At 45.8% G+C, this 20,108-nt stretch overlaps 1 protein-coding gene across 1 annotated transcript in view; it reads left to right on the top strand.

Annotated features, from left to right (window-relative positions):
• Positions 1-20,108, top strand: part of LOC103177033 (probable E3 ubiquitin-protein ligase MID2) — a 94,227-nt gene that overhangs the window by 54,994 nt on the left and 19,125 nt on the right. Inside the window, exons 3-4 of the mRNA XM_042340809.1 lie at positions 15,272-15,367; positions 17,025-17,132. Coding sequence (XP_042196743.1) covers positions 15,272-15,367; positions 17,025-17,132 — 204 coding nt within the window. The remainder of the gene's footprint in view (positions 1-15,271; positions 15,368-17,024; positions 17,133-20,108) is intronic.

Genomic DNA, 20,108 nt, shown 5'->3' with positions numbered 1-20,108 from the left:
AGACGAGAATTTGTTTACCCAGAGAGTTGTTACGATCTAACTTTCAAAAGGGAATTAGGTAGGTACTTAAAAAGGAAAAAAGTTGCAGGGCTATGGGTTAAGAGCAGGGTAGTGGGACTGATTGGGTATCTCTTTCAAAGAGCTGGCCCAGGCACGATGGGCTGAATGGTCTCCTTCTGTGCTGTGACATTCTATGATTCTATCTCCAGAGCTCAGGAAAGACTTGTAGGGTTTTTAATCAGCTAAGTTCCTAACCCCATTGAACATGTTTAAGAGTCTCCAAATCAGACTGGTGCACACGTGTATCTCACCTATGTCCGGGAAGATCTCTTTGTCTGGAATGGAGCGCACTCTCTCTCACTCTCTCTCTCCGAGGGGAGTGATATCTCGCAATTCGACACAGTATCTGACAAGTTTCCCCATTCTTGTCCAGTTGGGATCACCCGACCTATTAGTAGACATATAAAGAGACTGGAAATCTGACACACAGAGACTGGAAGTCCACCACAGGTCAATGAGCATCTGAATGTTCTGGATGTGACTCAGCATCAGTGGAGTATTAACAGATGTCAGCCTGGCTCAGTCAGTCACACTCTCACCTCTAGGTCAGAAGGTTCTGAGTTCAAAACATACCTCAGGATTTTATGCTCACAGTCTAGGCTGACGCTCCAATGCAGTACTGGGGGCATGGTTGCATTGTCAGTGGTGCTGTCGTCCGATAAAATGTTAAACTGAGGCCTTGTTTGCCTGTTGAGGTGGAAGTTAGAGATCCTGTGACACTATTGGAAAAGAGAAGGGTGTGCGGCCGAAAAATTCCCTCAGATAGCTTGGTCACTTGCTTCATGACTATTTGTGAAACTGTGCTCAAAAGGGCTGCCATGTTTTTCTGTGAATACACAGCCAAGCACTACATTGGCAGCAATTTCAAGTGAACTTTTGTGATCAAATGCGAGGCTTATTATAACCTCGCTGATGTATGAAATTATGCTAGATATGAAGGTTTTAGAATGTGTCTTGCAGATTGGGTGGGGCAGTGGTCTTCATTTCCTTTCATCTTCAAACAAAATAATAAATTGGTCACTCAATCTACAACTATTTGTGGGACAATGTTGTGTGCAATTGGCTGCCATGTTTTGTCCACAAAATATACAGTCAATTCACTTTACAGCATATTCTTTGAAGCGCTTTGAGACGTCTCGAACATGTGATAAGGCGCTGTATCAGATGCAAGGGTTATTATTATTATTATCTGTAGGATCTACGTTGAATCCGAATCAGTGTACTTGGATGAAAGTCTCTTCTGTGCTGGATTCAAGGATTGTAATTGGGTCATTTTCAACCCAGTGCCTGAAAGTGTTGGGCACACACAATACAACTGACCTTGATTTGGGATGAGTAGATGTTAACTAGATGGCTATTATGGGGAGCAGAAATGAGTGCTTTCTGGTCAGCCCCATGTCTGTTCCTATTCCCCACATAGGACTTGAACCCACAACCTTCTGACTCCGAGGCAAGTGGTCTACTGACGGAGCCAGGCTGAAACCCAGTACAGGTGGAGCTGGATATAACCCATGTATATAGTCAATGACAGGTAGCTGCCCTGGGAGTGTGGACGGACAGTTTAGAGGGAGCTTTTCACTGGGTGATGGCGTGGGGTGTTGGGGAGATGCGGTGACTGGGTGATGGCGTGGGGTGTTGGGGAGATGCGGTGACTGGGTGATGGCGTGGGGTGTTGGGGAGATGCGGTGAGTGAGAGCAGTGAGGGGCTGTTTACACTGGGCCGGCAGGAAGTCTGTCAAAGCCAGATTGGATGGTTGAGGAAACCTGCGAGTGAGCCAGTAACACGCACACACACACACACAGTGCTGATCGAAACTCAGCTCAACCCGGGCTCCACTGTTAGTCATGGTAATGCCTGGAGAGGCCAAGGTCGATCACAGAATTGAACCAGCTAACCTCTGACAGTGCATTGTTCCACGGTTCCTTTCGTTGATGGGATGTCAGGGGGACAGTAAATATGCCCGTGTATCGATTTATAGGAATTGTGAAATACTGTTTATCTTAACAATAATAAAAATAAAAATAATAATCCTTGTGTTTGATACAGCGCCTTTTCACATCATCGAGGCATCTCAACAAAGCGCTTCACAGGATATACTGTAAAGTGGAGTGACTGTGTATTTTGTGGGCGAAACTCAATGAATGACATCCTCCCGATGTGATAAGACAGGGCATCAATTGCAAGGATTCTGTGTCCTAATTCCATGTCTTAATAACCCTCTGATACTGTGAAGTCCTGCAGTGTCGTGGCTAGAGCGCTCGCCTTGCAAGAGAGAAGACCTGGGTTTGATTCCTGGACAGGGCAAAAAGTTGGGCAAGTTTTCTTACTTCACTCCTCTGTTTACCTAGCAGTAAGTAGGAACCCAGTTGTTAGTTGATTGGCGGATCCCTTTTCCGGGAATAATATATCCTTCCAAAAAAATTTAAAAAAATAATAATTTGGTCATTCAAACCATGACCGTTTGTGGGACGCTGCTGTACACAATCGGCTGCCGCGTTTCGCCCACAAATATACAGTCAATTCACTTTACAGCTTAATCTGTGAGGCACTTCGAGACGTCTCAAAGACGTGATGAGGCGCTGTATCAAATGGAAGGATTATTGTTATTATTATGATGATGATAAAGAAAATGATTCCCCTTTACGTCTTGCTTTCACACCTCACTCGTGTTTAGGGAGATCGAACCCGAGGTTCAAACTAAAATAGATTGCAGTTGTTTTTTCCCAGGTGTTTTTGTGTCAAGTGAACTGATGTGAATGAATGTCAGTGAGGGGTTGATCTTCATGTCTGTGGTGAGTGCTTGTTGCCTCTGGCTGTGTTTCAGCCCTGGCCTCCGGGCTCTCTCTTGCTCTGCACCCTGAGGCAGCTCGAAGGACAAAATCTGGGAAGGTTGCAACACAGACAGAAAATCCAGGAAATGTAGAGAAAGGGCTGGAGCCAGAGAGGTCAGGAACATACAAAGCAGGAGAGACGTCACTGCTCTATCTCTCATACCCCTCAGTTCATTTCTTTGCCAAATATCTAGCTAATCCTCTCGCATTTGCGGTCACGACTTTTTTCCCTGCTGGTTGTGCGTTTCAACCGCTTCCCATTCTCTGTGTCACATAATTCAGTCTAATCTGTTTCTTATCTTCTCTGAGATAAACCTTCTCTGAGTCATCTTGTGCTTTTTCTGGCTGTTGGTATTATTACATCAGTTGATTTCATAGTGCTTTCAGTTACTACGCCCCAAAACTCTGGAACTCTCTCCGCCTTGTTCCTTCCTTCCCCTTTTTCAGATCATGCCTTAAGATCTTCCTCTTCGACTGTGCCTACTTTCACCTCTCTCCCCAGCTCAGCATCAGGCTCCGCCACTGTTAAGCACACCGAGACCCTAACCTGCAGGAAAGTTGCTATGTAAATGCAAGTTGTTGTGTTTCTACACTTTAGATTCTTGTTTCCTTCAATAAGATCTGCCCTAATCTTCCCTTCCCCAAACTGAATGTTGTCAGCCTTGTCGCCTCTCCCAGTAACACAGATGTCTAATTCTCAAATCCGCAGGCCAGCCAATGCTTCCCCTCTAACAACACAAAGTCCTCAAGGAAACTTTCCTTAAGGCTCATCCCTGCTCCAATCTCCAGCAGCTCGCTCCACTTTTCCAAAAAGCTGCCTTTAAAAATATACGATCCCAATCAAACAAGACACTGCTCAAACAGTGAAGAGGTCAAACGTTTTGATTGAAAGAATCAGTTTAGATGAAGAAGACCCTTTGCCTCATCTGACCTCATTCCTCCAGATCACCCACCCTACTGTCCCTCCATCACAGTATTAATCTGTTTTTTAAATGAGTCCCAGTGTCCTATCCTCAACTAATCTTCCTGGTAACCTGTTCCGTCATTAATTACCCTCTAGGGAAAGAAACCCATCCCAGTGTCTGTCCTGAAATTGCCCTTTGGATTACGTTGAATTGTATTACAATCATAGACATTGCAGCCTTTTACACCCCATTCACAATCGCTGCTCTGAGACTCTAAATCTGGGTTAGTGTGTTGCACATAGACAGCTTTAAATAGTGCCATCTCATTAGGACCTTGTTGGCATTAGCAGCATTGATATGAATCCCACCAGTTCTTGCCAGGCTCCAGTGGCTCCCAATTACCAAACGGTTCAATTTCAAGATCCTCCCACTCGTTTTCAAATCCCTTCATCCCCTCACAACCTATCCGACCTGCTTACCCTCCACTCCCATCACCCACTGCCTCCTGTTTGTCCCTCTTCCCCTGCGTTCCACCATCGGTGGCCTTGTCTTCAGCCATAATGCCCTGAAATTCTGGAACTCTCTCCCTCAATCCCTCTCCCTCATGACTTTCAAATCCCATCTGACGACCTTCCTTTTTGATCGCGCTTATAGTCACCTCCCCCATCCCTCTCCCCCTGAGTCGGGGTCAGATGCGGTCACTGTCAAGCACTCCGGGATGCTACCCCATGTGACGGGCGTTATATAAATGCAAGTTGTTATTGTTGTTTGATGAGCTCTCTGTTTGCTGCTCTCCGGCTCTTCCAGGTGGGCAATGCTCCCTGTCGGATAGAGTGAGCGATGCTTCCAATAAGAGCACTGTGAAAATCAAGGAGGAGGGATTGGAAGAGATTGGAACAAGCAGCCAGAGAGAGAGTTAGAAAATGGTACAGCATGGCTGCCATCTCCCCCGATGACTGAATTACTAAATCCATTGGCTAGTGTGAAACTGAGCACAACAAACCAGATTCCACTGAGTCTTAGGCTGCGAGTCAATGTTGCCTGTAAATTGAAGATTGCACAGAATTGTGGAAAGTTAATCAATTTGTCTTGATTTTCTGTTATACAAAATGAATCCGTTTCCAAATCAAGATGGAATCTAAGAATTTTCCATTATTCTGGACAAGTTTAAATTTTTAGACAAAATGATCTCACAGCCGAAAACATCGCAAAGACTCCAGAAATCCTAGATTTCTTAAAATATCTCTAAATCCTTAAAAGCTGCTTTGTTAAGTTTTGCCATTCAAGGGGGGGCAAAGCACAAAATATCCCCATGTCTGGTCAACCTGAACACAATGTGATGGGAATGTGATGGGTGATGCGGGGGTTCTAGAATAATGAGTTCAAATGGGTTGATGGCTCTTCTTCGTTCAAACTTCTCTTGTGATTTTGTGAATACAAAATACTCCCTCACACACAGATCTGAGAATTCTGATGATCTCAGCCTTAATGATCCAAAGGATAACAATGAGAAGAATTGCCGGCCTCAGCGGCCCTACAATTCCAGCTAGTCTTAGCCTGTGTGACTCAGCATAATCATCATAATTCTTGCATTTGATATACTGTGGCCCATTTGATGTCGGGAGGACAGCTCTAAGAGCTTAACAGAATATACTGTAAAGTGTGGTGACTGTACACTTGCATTTTATAAGCAGCCAATTTGCACACAACAGTGTGCCACAAACAGCAGATTTTATCTGTTAGATTGTTGGCCAGAACACCAGGAGAAACTCCCTTTTCATTTTGAATAGATCTTTAACATCCACAGGATGGCACCTCCTACAATACAGCGCTCCCCCAGCACTATCCTGGAATATTAGTTTAGTCCGTGAGGTCAATGCACAGATGGAAGTCTCTGAAATCCAGGCTTAATTCGGAAGCCATTTTTTCCACCATCTTTTGAAAAGAAAACTTTTCTTGAGACTGAATTGAGATTTTTTTTAGAATACAGAGCAGGCGAATTATAATAATCCTTGCATTTATCACGTTGTTGAGACGTCTCAAAGCTCCTCCCAGATTATATTGTAAAGTGAATTGGCTGTATATTTTGTGGACGAAAGTTGGCAGCCCCCAGAAAGCGATCCGCCAACTGACTTAACAACTGGGATCCTGTTTACTGCTAGGCAAATAGAGGTTTTTAAGGAGTAAGGAAACTTGCCCAATGTTTTGCCTGCCTGGGAATCAAGCCCAGGTCTGCTCGTTTGCGAGGCGAGGGCTCTAACCACTAAGCTACAGGACTCCATGGTCTCAAACGCTCAGGTTAGGTTGAATTTTGAGCCTCTCACCGTGAGCAGGGCCCAGGATGCAGGATATTAGCCTGCAGAGAGGATCAAGGCAGAGAAAATCATGTCATCAGATAAAGAAGGGGCCCAATGAGAGTTTAAAGTCAGGTTTACCACCCAGCGATTAGCAGTCTGCATGGGATAAACAATTGGCACCAGAACACAAAGTTAACATGAATTTCTTTGAAGTCTGGCTAATCGAATTATTGAACAGCTGGAGGCCATTTTAATAGGCTGCATCAGAAACAAACATCTGCTTTCAAGCTTCGTTCTGCCAGTAAAGTTGCTCATGGATCACCAGCCCAGTCCTCGCCAAGCCCGGCTCAGCTTCAGTGTGATTGATCCGCCGTGCAGTCACCCTGAGCTGGTCAGGTCCATTCCACCCACTGATCCGGCAGATACTTCATTCCGCATTTTTTGCTTCTTTGGAAGAATAGTCAATTCACTTTACAGTATATCCTGTGAAGCGCATTGAGACGTCTTGAAGACGAGATAAGACGCTGTATCAATTGCAAGGATTATTATTATTATTTTTACTGCTGCTCACAACTCAAAATGATCTCAAGTGCAAGGAAGGCCTGGAGAGGTTTTAAGCTTGAGAGTTCCCTGACGGGGAGGGAAATGGGATCTCAGTGCCTGGTGGGCTCAGGCTTGGGCTTGTGTGAGGTGACTCAGGTTTGTGTCCCTCCCTCGCTCTTTCGACTCAGTTGACGTTTGTAAGAACCAGCTCAGCAAGTGGGCAGGAGGGCATGAAGAGTGCATTACTTTCAGAAGCAATCAGATCAGAGAGCTGTCTCGCAGCTGATTAGCACCATCACAGTGATGTTCGGTGGCAGCGACTCAACTCGGCAATGAATTCTTCATCTCCGCAACAGCTGCTGTGAGCACTGGCTCCCAGGCTTCTGGTGTAGGGCTGGGGCAGAGAGAGGGGTCAGATATAGACCAGTTGGGGTCAGATTGGGAGGTGTGAAGGGGCCGGAAATCAGCTACAAATCCATCTGCTCCCTGACACTCGTGCCCCTACCCCGACTCCTCCAATCCTCTCTGAAGCACCCTCCTGGCTGAGCCTTCAGATGCTACAGCTCTCACCTCCAGAGCACCCTTCCTCACCCATTCCCTAACCCTCATCTTTCTGCCTTAAACCCCAGTCCCAGTTGATACTCCAGTACAGTTCCCGATTCCCTGGGAAGGGCGAAACCTTAGACAAGTTTCCTTACTTCACACGCCTCTGTTTACTGAGCAGCAAGTTGGTACGCGGTTATTAATCGATTGAGGGATCACTTTTCTGGGGTATAATCCCTTCAAAAAATAGATTGATTAAAAAAAAATTATTTGGTCACTCAATCCATGACTGTTTATGGGACAGTGCTGTGCGCAATTAGCTGCCGCATTCCGCCTGCAAATATATACAGTCAGTCTGCAGTATATTCTTTAAAGCAATTTGAGACGTCTCAATGAGGTGGTGAGGCACTGTATCAAATACAAGGATTATTATTATTATTCTCTTATTATTATGTTGGAGTTCCTGAACCTTTGCCCTGTTACAGCACTGTCCAGCTCGCTGGTTCCAGGCAGTTTTGTGATCAACCTCATCGGGCTCCACTTTTAATTTTTTACCAAGTGTAAGCAGTATTTTTCTGCATGGATGTATTACTGGGGTAGCTGACTTGTTTATTATGTCCCTGAGCTCTCATCAGCAGTATCCCAGTGCCAGAATCACATCTGTATATCCTCTTTGTGTGAGAGCTTCATTCCCAGAGTCACTTTGAGCTTCTGTCAACTGCAAGAGCCTTATTATCATTACAATTCTTATTAATAATAATAAGTCTTCAAATTGATACAGTGCCCTTCACCATCATCTGAAGTGCTTCACGGGATTTACTGTAAAGTGTTGTGACTGTGGATTTTGTATGTACGCAGCAGCAAATTGGATCACAGCAACATCTCAGAAACAGCCATGGAGTGAGTGACCAATTTTAATTGGGAAATTGTTAGCCTGGACACCAGGAGAGAGAAATTCTCTTCTCTTTTCGAATAGTGCCACGGGATCTTTAACATCCACCTGGACAGCCAGATGAGAACTCAATATAGCATCTGATCTGAAGGACGGCAACTCTGACAGTGCAGTGCTCCCCCAGCATCTCGCTGGAGCGTCAGCTTAAACTGTCCGTCAGCTCAAAGTCCTAACATGGGGCTTGAACCCACAACCTTCTGACTCCGAGGCAAGAGTGAGCCAGGCTGGCACAATGTTGCCTGAAGTCAAGAGTTGAAACGTTTGGAAGGCAGGTCGAGGGGATTTTGTAATTTCTGTGGAGCACTCAGACCTAACAGCATTGGCCTTTTTGCTTAACTTCAGATACTAATTTATGGTTCAGCTGCCGCATGAGATCAGTAACGCCAGTTTTGAGCCCCTTCTGACTGCAGAGTGTTCATTCCCTTTCATCTCAGTCCACTGTTAGTCAATGTAATCTCCCTCTGACACGCCTGTCACTTGTGCTGCTGTGACCAATGGATTTTGTGGCAGGACTGTTCTACTCAGCACTATTGTCAGCCCTAATACCTCACCCACGTGCAGTATTTCACAGTGTCTCTGCAGCTTTCTTAGCTCACACGCCTTTGCCACTGCTGTAATCTGCACCTTTTACAGTGAATCCTTTCCCCACACGTTTATCATATCGTTTGCCTTCCCACACAGACTGGCCAGCAACTCGGTCTCTGCTGCTTACTGTACAAAATAATCAGATTTTGCTTCATTTGATGTAGCATCTTACCATGTTGTTGAGGCATCTCAAAGCACTTCACTGTAAGTGGTGTGACTAAATTTGCAGGGGAGCGCGGCAGCGAATTCACACACAGCAGTGCCCTACAAACAGCCCTGGAGTAAATGACCAAGTTTATCTGGAGGATTGTCATCCAGGACACTGGGAGAGAGAAACTCTCTTCTCTTTTCGAATAGCACCGTGGATCTTTAATGTCCACCTGAACAGGCAGATGGGACCTTGTTTAACATCTCATCTGAAGAACGGCATCTCTGACAATAAGGCACTCCCCTCGTGTCACTCTCCTGTCGACTATAAGGGTTTCAAAACCTGAAGTGAAGCTTAAAATAAAAAAAATTAAAAATAATTTGTTCACTCAGTCCATGACTGTTTGAGGTACTCTGCTGTGCGCAATTGGCTGCCACGTTTCGCCCAAAAACGAATCAGTCAATTCACTTTACAGTATATTCTGTGAAGCGTTTTGAGGCGTCTCGAAGACGTGATGAGGTGCTAGATCAAATGCAAGGATTATTATTGTTATTAAACCCATGATCTTGTGACTCAGTTGGAGTGCGAGGCCTGGCCGATACTTTGCTCGAATGCAGGTGGCACTTTTCCCAGTGAAGGGATCAGAAGGGAACTGGCTAATCACTTGAGCAGTAATGACATAATAAGATGTGAGTGAGGTGGCAGCTGGGATTAATCAAAGAGGCAGGTTTAGACAAATAGGGGGCAGTGGCACAGAGCACAGACAATGGTTGTGCTATGTTTAATAGTCTTTTGAAGCTGGTTTAATCTAATTGAGAGCAGGAGATGATATTTTTTAATCTCTTGATCTCTTGTTCTCAAATAGCTGAGGTCACTTCACTCTCAGGTCATATGTTAATTTCGATCTGATCTGATTTTTCCTCTCAGTTAATAAAGAACAAGCGGGTTCCTACTTACTGCTAGATAAACAGAGGGGTGTGGAGTAAGGAAACGTGTCTAAGGTTTTGTCCCACCCGCCCGCAAATCAAACCCAGGTCCTCTCGCTTGCAAGGAGAGTGTTCTAACCACTGAGCTACAGGACTCCCAATTGGCTGCTCATTTCATTGTTTGTGAAATATTCACAATAATTTCTAATCAATTGTATTATAAAAAGTGCTTTGAGATGTTTATTCTATGTGAGCGTCACTGTGTGACTATTAATACAATTGTAGGAACAGAGAACATTGCTTTCCACATACCCCACAGGCCCGCCTGCTCCTCACTCAAAGCCAGCAGTCTTAACCCCTACACAAAGCAACTCCGAACTTTATCCTCTTAATTATTGGACAAACAGACAGTAGAGAGCTTCAGTGGGGAGAGCAGGGAATGGGATTAGAATAGAGAGCTCCATTTGTTTAATGCCTTTCAAGTCGGGAGGACATCCCAAGGCACTGGACGGTCAGGATTTGGACCCGAGTAGGGGGCAGGGGAGGTTGGGATCAGGGAGGGTAGGACAGTGGCCAAAGGCACGGTCAAAGAGGAGGGTCTTGAGACGTGCCTTGAACAAGGCAAGGGAGGGAGCGAGGTAAAAGGAATGTGGAAAGGAGTTCCAAAGGGTGGGGGCAGAGAGGCTGAAGGTCCGACCACTGATGTTGGAACAGGCTGGGCGGAGGATGTGAAGTGTGAAGGAGGGTTTCGGTGGCCTTAGGGGTGAGGCAGTGGCAGAGCCAGGCGACGTTGCGGAGGTGGGGAAAGGCAGAGCGGGTCATGGCTCAGATGTGGGCGAAAAAGGACAGTTGAGGGTCAAACAAGGCTCCTAGGTTCCTGACTAGCTCAGTGAGGTGGAGTGTGCATCCATGGATGGTGATGCTGCCAAAATGCCTGTTAAGAGATAACCTCCACTGGAGCTCTCTATTCTGACCCCATTCCCTGCTCTTTTCCCCCATAGACCTGAATAGCTTTGCCTCAAGTGATCTATTTCTCTTTGAAGTTCTGTTATGTACTCTAGCAGACATTTGTGTTGTTCCATGTTCTAACAACCCTGAGGGTGATAAGTCTTCCTGCCCCCCCCATTGTAACCCCCCCATAAAATCTGGTGATCTCGTGTCTGGCCTCCTCATTGCCCATCAGCAGACAGATTCCTCCCATTCTCACTGACAAGAATTGTAGATGAGGTTACTTTTCAGCTGGTCTGATTGAAGCACTGAGAGTGGCGTGGGCTTGCACTAAAGACATCTTGTCTCACTGCAGGGTATCAATCACATCCCATCCCATCATCCCGGCCAGCAGGCATGATTCCTGCTGACAGGTGTGCAGTGCCACGTGGAGCACTGTCTGTGCTGCCCAGGATAGGAACATAGGAACAGGAGGAGGCCATTCAGCCCCACATTCTATTAGATCATGGCTGATAGGTACCTCAACTCCAATTACCCGCCTTTGCTCCATATCCCTTGATACCCTGACCTAACAACACCAACTTGCATTGATATAGCTCCCTTCACGCCCTCGGGTTAGGGTTAGGGCATCGTCTCGGAGAACTTAAACATCCACCTCAGTCTTTGAATGGATTCAGCATCCACAGCTTTTTTAGGGAGAGAATTCCAGATTTCCCCTACTCTTTGGGGGAAAAAAATGCCTCCTGAATTCACTCCTAAATGGCCTGGTTCTAATTTTAAGATTTATGCCCCTTGTTTTGGATTCCCCCACCAGAGGATATAGTTTCTGTGTAGCTACCCTATCAAATCCCTTTATCATCTCAATACCCCACGGCTAATTTCTTTTAAAACGTAAATACAATACAAAATTGCAGAGACCCTGAAGGCCCAACCTCCGATGGTGGGGCTGGCCCGGCGGGGAGACATGGAGCAGGCCGGAGCCTGCTGAGCAGAGGGAGTGTGTAAGTTGGTATGATGCAGAGCAGGTCATGGCACGGATGTGGGGGAGAAAGGACAGTTGAGGGTCGAACAGGATGCCTAGGTTCCTGACTGGCTCAGTGAGGTGGAGTGTGCATCCTAATAGACTCCAGATATTGGATGGTGATGCTGCCAGTACCTGAGTTGCGGAGGCGCTGACGGAAGCCAATCAGGAGAGCCTTAGTCTCATTGACATTCAACTGTAGAAAGTTTGCTCTCATCCAGGACATGATGTCTGACAGACACTTTGTCAGCACAGCAGTGGTCCCAGAGTTGAAGTTGGAGGCAGAGAGATAGAGTTGGGTGTCATCCGCTTACATGTGGAAGTTGACTCCATGTCTGGGGCTGATGTCACCAAGAGTAAAGTTAACTTCTTTCTCCTCTCTTTTTCTGACTCCCAACCTTCCTCACCCCATCCGTTGCCAAACCTTCAGCCATTAGACCCGCTCAGTCTCCAAATCCTGACTCCCCTTGCTTCTTCATTCCCTGCCTTAAAAGAACATCTTAATACCTCTCTCTCGTTGACTGTATCATTGGCAACAATCTCGAATGCTCCTCTTCCTCTCCTCGTTAACAGATCCAGGCTTTCAGGTGTTCATCCTACACGTGTTGAGATTTATTTCCTGTTCGTCCTCTGCCCACCCATCCTTTAACACTGAGATATCCTCCTGATGTGAAAGGTGCTACAGGATATAAATATAAATTGTATTGTATTGGTACTTCATGTGTGACAATTAAGACAGTGAATTAGACAGAGGAGAGCATACTGTCCTATAGTGGCTTGAAAATAAAAATTAGGCTATTTGGGCCATCAGACCTACTCCAGTGCAGTGCTGTTTTATCCATATAAGTTACGCAGTGAGTGCAGCATAGCTCAGTGTCTGGAGTCTATTAGGTGTCATTTTAATCTGAACTCGGGCGCTTCAGTCTTAAAAGGAGACATCTTCGACCGTGCCTTTGATACACTTCAAGTCACTACACTTGACAGCAATTACCTGAGAAGCGCTTGCAAGGCTTCAGAGTTACAGGGGCTGGTCAAGTAGAAGTATTAGTGGGTTTCAGGACATGGGTTTTAGAACCCTTCGTTTACAGCCCTCTGTGAACCTCCGGGTTGGCCAGATGCTCAGACGGTCTATATATAGTGCAGCCAGTGTAGTGAAGTTAAACCTCTAAGCCCAGAGATACAGTCTCTCACTCGGCTGAGCACTGACATTTGACAATGTTCTCAAACGTCTTGGGGGACAGTGTATCATGCCGTGTCCTGCTGTGCCTCCCACCAGCCCAGTCTGTGTCTGTTGCTCTCTCCCACCAGCTACGGGTATAACATAATAGCCAACGTTGGCACACAGCCTTCACTGACCGGACTGGTCATCCAGCACTTGGATGGTAAAGCTAAGGATCAATGACTTGCATCACATACATAACACAGACATACATCGTGGAGTCCTGTAGGGTATTGGTTAGTGCGCTTGCATCGCTGGTGAGAATACCTGGGTTCTATTCCTGGTCAGGATGAAACGTTAGACACGTTTCCTTATTCCACACACCTCTGTTTACCTAGCAGTAAGTAGGAACCCGGTTGTTAGTCGATTGGTGGATCACTTTCTGGGGATAATAAATAAATCAATAAATACATAATAATAATTTGTCACTCAATCCACAACTGTTTGGACGCTGCTGTGTGCAATTGGCTGCTGTGTTTTGCCCACAAAACATACAGTCAATTCACTTTATAGTATATTCTGTGAAACGCTTTGAGACATCCTGAAGACGTGTTAAGGCACTATATCAAATGCAAGGATTATTATTATTATTATTATCACATGTTTGTTCTCTGACCCTGAATTTGTGTAGGATTTCCGTTGGGTGCAAAATAGCCCTGGAACCATACAAACACGGGGTGGGGGGGACGGGGGGGGTTCAGCACTACCAATAAGGCTGGTGGTGGGGGAGGGGGAGCGCTGCATTGTCAAGAGGTGCGTCCTTTGATGAGCCGTTAAACCGAGGTCCCGTCTGCCTGTTCAGATGGATGTTAAAGATCCCACATTATTCGAAAAGAGAAGGGAGTTTCTCTCTCCCGGTGTCCTGGCCAACAATCCCCCAAATAATTTTTGGGAGGGTCAGGCGGGTGTCTGATACCCATCACAAAGCTAAAGAGTATTGAAACCAAGCGGAGAATTCCATGCCTCCCACCTACACAGAAATCCCAGAGATAGGTTGTTGGAATGGAATGCGCTCTCTCTCCCTGGAGGGACGATTCTGCTTATCTAATGCTGGAACGTTTTGGGCGCACGTTGGCAAGAGCCAGGGCTTTATTCCAGGTAAAATTGGTCATTTAGTACAAGTGTAATGTTTAAGAAGCTCTCTCGGAGTGTCAGCCTGGCTCCCGTCTGGGGCAGAACATTGTGAGGTAAAGGTGTATATGTGATGAACTCACAGCCCAGATAAGGACAGGGAGGGGGAGCTTTGCATTGTTGTGGGTTAGATTGTTTAGATAAGATATTAAAACCAAGATCCTTTTCCATGCCTTTTCCAAGGATATTAAAGATCCTAACAGTCGTCTTTAAATTCTTTCACGCCCTGGCACCTCCCTACCTCTCTAACCTATTTACCCCCCAACCCACTATCCACTGCTTCCACTTGACTGGCTCCGGCCTCCTGCTTGTCCCTCCTTTCCACCATCGGAGGCCGTAATTTCAGCCTCTACGCCCTGAAACTCTGGAACTCTCTTCCTCAATCCCTTTGCGTTGCCATCTCCTTCCCCATCTTCAGGTCACGCTTATTCGACCGTACTTAAGGTCACCTCCCCACTCCCCCGGCTCAAAGTCATACACTGCCACTGTCAAGTGCTCTGGGATGCTACCCTGTGTGAGGGACGCTATATAAATGTAAGTTGTTGTTGTGTCAGCCTGGCTCAGTTGGTAGCTCTCTCGCCTTGGAGTCAGGAGGATGAGGGATTCCATTGAATCCACAGTTCCTGACTTGGAGACAAGAGTGTTACTGACTGAGCCAGGCTGACAGCTGCCTGACTTGCTCACAAGGGAATGAAGGGAACAGCTCTCAATTTCCCAATGTTAATGCCATTCAAACTGAGGAGCGCAAAATAATAATAATAATAATCCTTGCATTTGATATAGCACCTCATCATGTCGTTGAGACATCTCAAAGCGCTTCACAGGATATGCTGTAAAGTGGACTTACTGTGTATTTTGTTAGCGAAATGTGGCAGCCAATTACACGCAGCAGCGTCCCACAAACAGTCGTGAGTTGAGTGACCAATTTTTTGGAGGGATTAATACTCCCGTAAAAGTAATCTGCCAATCAAGTAACAACTGGGTTCCTACTTATAGCTAAGTAAACAGAGGCAATGTGGAGTAAGGTTGGGAATTGAACCCCGGTCCTCTCACTTGCGAGACTGTGCTCTAACCACTAAGCTACAGGACTTCTTTCCGAAAGGAAAATACAGGGGAGAAAAAAATTGAAAGCTAACGTGCCTGATTATCCTTTTCCCACAGCAAGCTCTGGAGGCTAATCTGACTAACCTTGTGAAGAGGAACAGTGAGTTGGAGTCACAGATGGGACGCCTCATTCAGATCTGCCAGCAGGTGGAGGTGAGTGCTCTGTGTTGCCAACGTGTTGCTTATTCCATTGCAGTGAAATTCCATCACATGACAGTCCTCGTTGGTGTCACTGGTACCACACCTTGTTTCTAGCTCAGGACATCGGGAGATCAGATCTGCGTCAGGTCTTTGAACTCACAATCTAGCTGATGCTCCAGTGCAGTGCTGGAGGTATTCTGCATTATCTTTCTTTATCGTATCTGTGCTGGTGCTCGCTCCCCCAAAGGAGCTCTCTAAGTAAGTATTCCTTCAAAGTAAATGAAAATAATTTGGTCACTTCAATCCATCACTGTTTGTGGGACACTGTTGTGCGCAATTGGCTGTCGCGATTCGCCCACAAATATACAATCCATTCACTTTACAGTATATTCTGTAAAGCGCTTTGAGACGTCTCAATGACATAATAAGGAGTTATATCAAATGAAAGGATTATTATTATTAATTCCATTCCCTGCTCTCTCCCCATCATATCTGTGCTGGTGCTCACTCCCCCATGGAGCTCTCTAGTTAATCCCATTCCCTGCTCTTGCTGGATAATGCCTGAGTTACTGGAGTTATCTCAATGCCAATCACTTGTTCTCCCCCCATATCCAGTCGATGTGATGCAGACTGGCAGCAAGGAGTCTGGATGCAAAGATGTAATCAGCCACTTCCTAATGGGTTATTGACGTGTGCCTTTTTGCTTGTTAAGTTACAGAGTTCTGGCGGTTTTCCCCTCTCTCAGGGAATAAGAACACTCTGTTTCCCCCAGACGTTCATTGAAAAACAAATTATCGCAAAGCAATAGGCAGGATGTGGAGAGGGAATGAGCTAGTGAGGGTGGAGGGATTGTGTGAGGCAGTCCTCTTATCTGTGTCACAAATAATTCAACAAGCTCATTATACAAAGGGACATAATTGCTCTGTATGTGTGTGTGTGAGTGTGTGTGTGTATGTGAGTGTGTGCGTGAGTGTGTGCACGTGGACAAAATCATTAACAGAATTAAGTCCCTCATTAACAAGCTGCCGAGATGCATTTTTAAGAAAGATGTTTCCGAAGTGACGAATCTGTAGAAAACACCAAGCCAACGTCCTGAGCTTCTTCCTCCTCTTGAAATCATTGAACTCACTGCATTCCTCTCTTACTCCACCAAGGCTCTGCTTGCCCGGCTGCCCAGCTTCTCCCTACAAAAGCTGCAGCCTATCCAGAACTCTGGAGCTCACGTCTCCCACACCATAGAAACGGGTGGGTGCTGTTCGGCCCCTCAAGCCTGTTCCGCCATTCTATAAGATCATGGCTGATCTGTACCTGATCTGAAGCGCTTTGAGACATCCCAACAACGTGATAGGCGCTATATCAACTCAAGGATTATTATTATTATTATGGAGAGCTGATGCTGGACATGCTCCGAGTCTAGTATGAACTTCCTAAGACTGGGTGCCCCAAACAGAACCCTGCTCCACATGAGGTCTGACCAGTGCTCTGTATAATAATAATATAATAATCCTAGCATTTGATATAGCTCCTTATAACATCACCTGTGATGTAAGATATATTGCTGGATGTTAAGTGAAGCTAAGAGCCTATTGATCCTCTACCATTGCTCTACACCCACATGGAGAGGAACAGGAAATGAAGGACTGGTCTGACTGTTGCTGTTTGCTCCCAGGTGAACACAGCCCTGCAGGAGGCCAAGCTGAAGAAGGAGTGCGATGAGCTGATGGACATCATTCGGCAACGGAAGCAGGTCATTGCTGTGAAAATCAAAGAGGGAAAGGTAAGTCCTCTCTCCTTCATTATCCCCTCGCTCATCGCTCAAAGCAAAGCCACGTCTGTGATGTCAGCCTGGCTCAGAGCATTGCACCTCAGTCAGCAGGAAGTGGGTTTGAGCCCCACACCGAGACTGTGATCTCACAGTCTAGGCTGTCACTCTAACACAGTGTTGGGGGTGGGGGGGGTGGTCATTATTGAAGATACCGTAATTTAGAGCCACCCATCTGCCTCTTCATCTGGAGATTAAAATCCTGTCATTAAAAATAAAAATAATATAATCCTTGCATTTGATACAGCACTGTTCACGTCTTCTAGACGTCTCAAAGCGCTTCACAGAATATACTGTAAAGTGAATTGATTGTATATTTGTGGACGAAACGCACACAGCAGCGTCCCACAAACAGTCATGGATTGAAGTGACCAATTTTATTATTTTTTTCTTGAGGGATTATTATCAGGCGTGTGGCGTAACAAAACTTGCCGGGAATCGAACACATGTCTCTCACTTGCCTCACTTGTCTCTCAGGTGAGTGCTCTAACCACTGAGCACTCCTACTGACTCCTCCTGGAAAAGAGGAGGGAGTTTCTCTCTCTTTCCGAGGGCCTGGCCAACAATCCCTCAAATAAACTTGGTCTCATTCAATTCATTCAAATTGGCTGCTGCTTTTCACCTATGAACTTTACTATGAAATACACTTTATAATATATTGTGTGATGCACTTTGAGATATCGCTTTTGACATAAAAGGTGCTGTGTTAATGTAAGGATTATTATTACTCTGAAGGACATTGCTGCCATGCTTTCCTAAAGAACAGTCACTACACCTCAACAACTCACTGCATTGGAAAACCACCGAGCTGGTAACAGAGGCAGAGTCAGCTGGTGTGTGTGAGGGCCAGTCTGCGTGTGACAGTCTGCATGTGTGTCAATCTGTGTGCGCCAGTCTATGTATGTGCCAATGTACATGCCTAATAATAATCCCTCCAAAACAAAAAAACAATAATAAAATTGGTCATTTTCAGTCTACGACTGTTTGTGGGACATTGCTGTGCGCAATTGGCTGCCGCGTTCACCCACAAATATACAGTCAATTCACTTTACAGTATATTCTGTGAAGCGCTTTGGGACGTTGAGAAGACGTGAAAAGCGCTATATCAAATGCGACGATTATTATTATTATAATAATGTATGTGTGTCAGTCTGTGTGTGCAGTCTGTGTGCATGTGTGCCAGTGTGTGCCAGTCTGTGTGTGTGTCAGTCTGTGTGTGTACCTCCAGGAGAGGAAATCCTGTGATAGACAGTGGGACAATCAAGTGACAATGTCACTTGATGTACCATGTATTTTCTGTGGGCATCAAGATGTGAGTGACTGTGTGACTGACTGGGCTCAGCAGCTACAAGGAGAAGCTGTGTTCTCTATGGGATGCCTGAGATGCAGTGAACTGCACTGGTCCCTTTCATTCATAGTTCATATTCCTTCAGTGTAACAGTGAAGGTCTCTCACCCTTATGTTATACAGGGAGACCAAAAAGTCATGATACCATTACAATGTCTAGTAAATCTTATAGAAATGATGATATTGTGTTTTTTTTAGATGTTAGGGTAGATTTCACAACTTTTCACCTTGTATTATTATATTTATATGATATGTTCCCCTGGAAGATAACATGGTCAGTGTAACACAGTCCTGGTCCTGAGGAGAGAACATAACAAAGCTTTCCAATAGGATGGCTTGCTGGGAGTGTGGGGAGAAGAGATTTAACAGTCCAAAGCACACAGAGGTGGATGTGTGTTTAAAAAACTGTTCGGTGGGGAAGTGGGATAAAGAATATGCTTCTCTGATAAGCTGCTGCCTTATCCAGCAAATTCCAATTTTGATTAAAATTAAATCTAAATGATAATACTCCTTGCATTTGCATAATCCTTTCGCGTCAGGAGGGTGTTTCAAAGCACTTCACAGGATTTACTGTGTATTTTGTAGGGGGTAACCAATTTGCGCACGGCAGTGTCCCACAAACAGCCATGGAGTGAGCGACCAATTTTATTTGGGGGATTGTTGGCCAGGACACCGGGAGAGAGAAACACTCTTCGCTTTTTGAATAGTGCCGTGGGATCTTTAACATCCACCTGAACAGGCAGACGGGACCTCGATTCATCCAAATGACAGCAATGTAATTTTTTTACTGTAAAGTGCCTGAGGAGTGCTTTGACTGGGGAATCCTGTTAAGCGCTTTGAAACACCTTCCTGACATGAAAGGATTATGCAAATGAAAGGATTATTATTACTATTTACATTTTGGGGAGGACAAGTTTGCAGGGCTACGGGGAGAGCGGGGGAGTGGGATTGAATCAGTCAGCTCTTTTCAAAGAGCCGACACAGACACGATGGGCCAAATGGCCTCCTTCTGTACTGTATAATTCTTTGATTCTATCGCTGTTCATTTGTAGGCGAATACTAAACTGCCCTGACTGACTGCCAGATGCCAATACTGAACAAGGCAATGAGATTCAGCAATACTGAACTCTCAAAACTAGCTTCGATTTATACCCTGCCCCCCCCCCTCCATGCCCTCAGAGAGCAGAGCATGAGACAACGGTTATGTATCTCTTAAGACCAATACTTTACACCATTGTGCCTCTGCAGTAAATGCTTAGTAGACTATTAAATAAAATTGCTTTGATGACCACGCTCAGTCTGTCTGGTCAGTGTTGCCCAGTGCAGTTATCTCCAGCCTTTGAGCTTCTAGTCAAACCTGTTATTTTACACAAAGTCCCATTTCCTCCCTTTCTCATAAACACTTCCAACAATTATAACCGTGAAGTCAGGGCAGGGCTGGGCAGGGCAGGGCTGGGCCGGGCAGGGCTGGGCAGGGCAGGGCTGGGCAGGGCAGGGCAGGGCTGGGCAGGGCAGGGCTGGGCAGGGCAGGGCTGGGCAGGGCAGGGCAGGGCAGGGCAGGGCTGGGCAGGGCAGGGCAGGGCT

The sequence above is a fragment of the Callorhinchus milii genome, unplaced genomic scaffold (assembly GCF_018977255.1).
Source record: "Callorhinchus milii isolate IMCB2004 unplaced genomic scaffold, IMCB_Cmil_1.0 Scaffold15, whole genome shotgun sequence".
Taxonomy (NCBI): domain Eukaryota; kingdom Metazoa; phylum Chordata; class Chondrichthyes; order Chimaeriformes; family Callorhinchidae; genus Callorhinchus; species Callorhinchus milii.
This window is presented reverse-complemented; position numbering and strand designations above follow the sequence as displayed.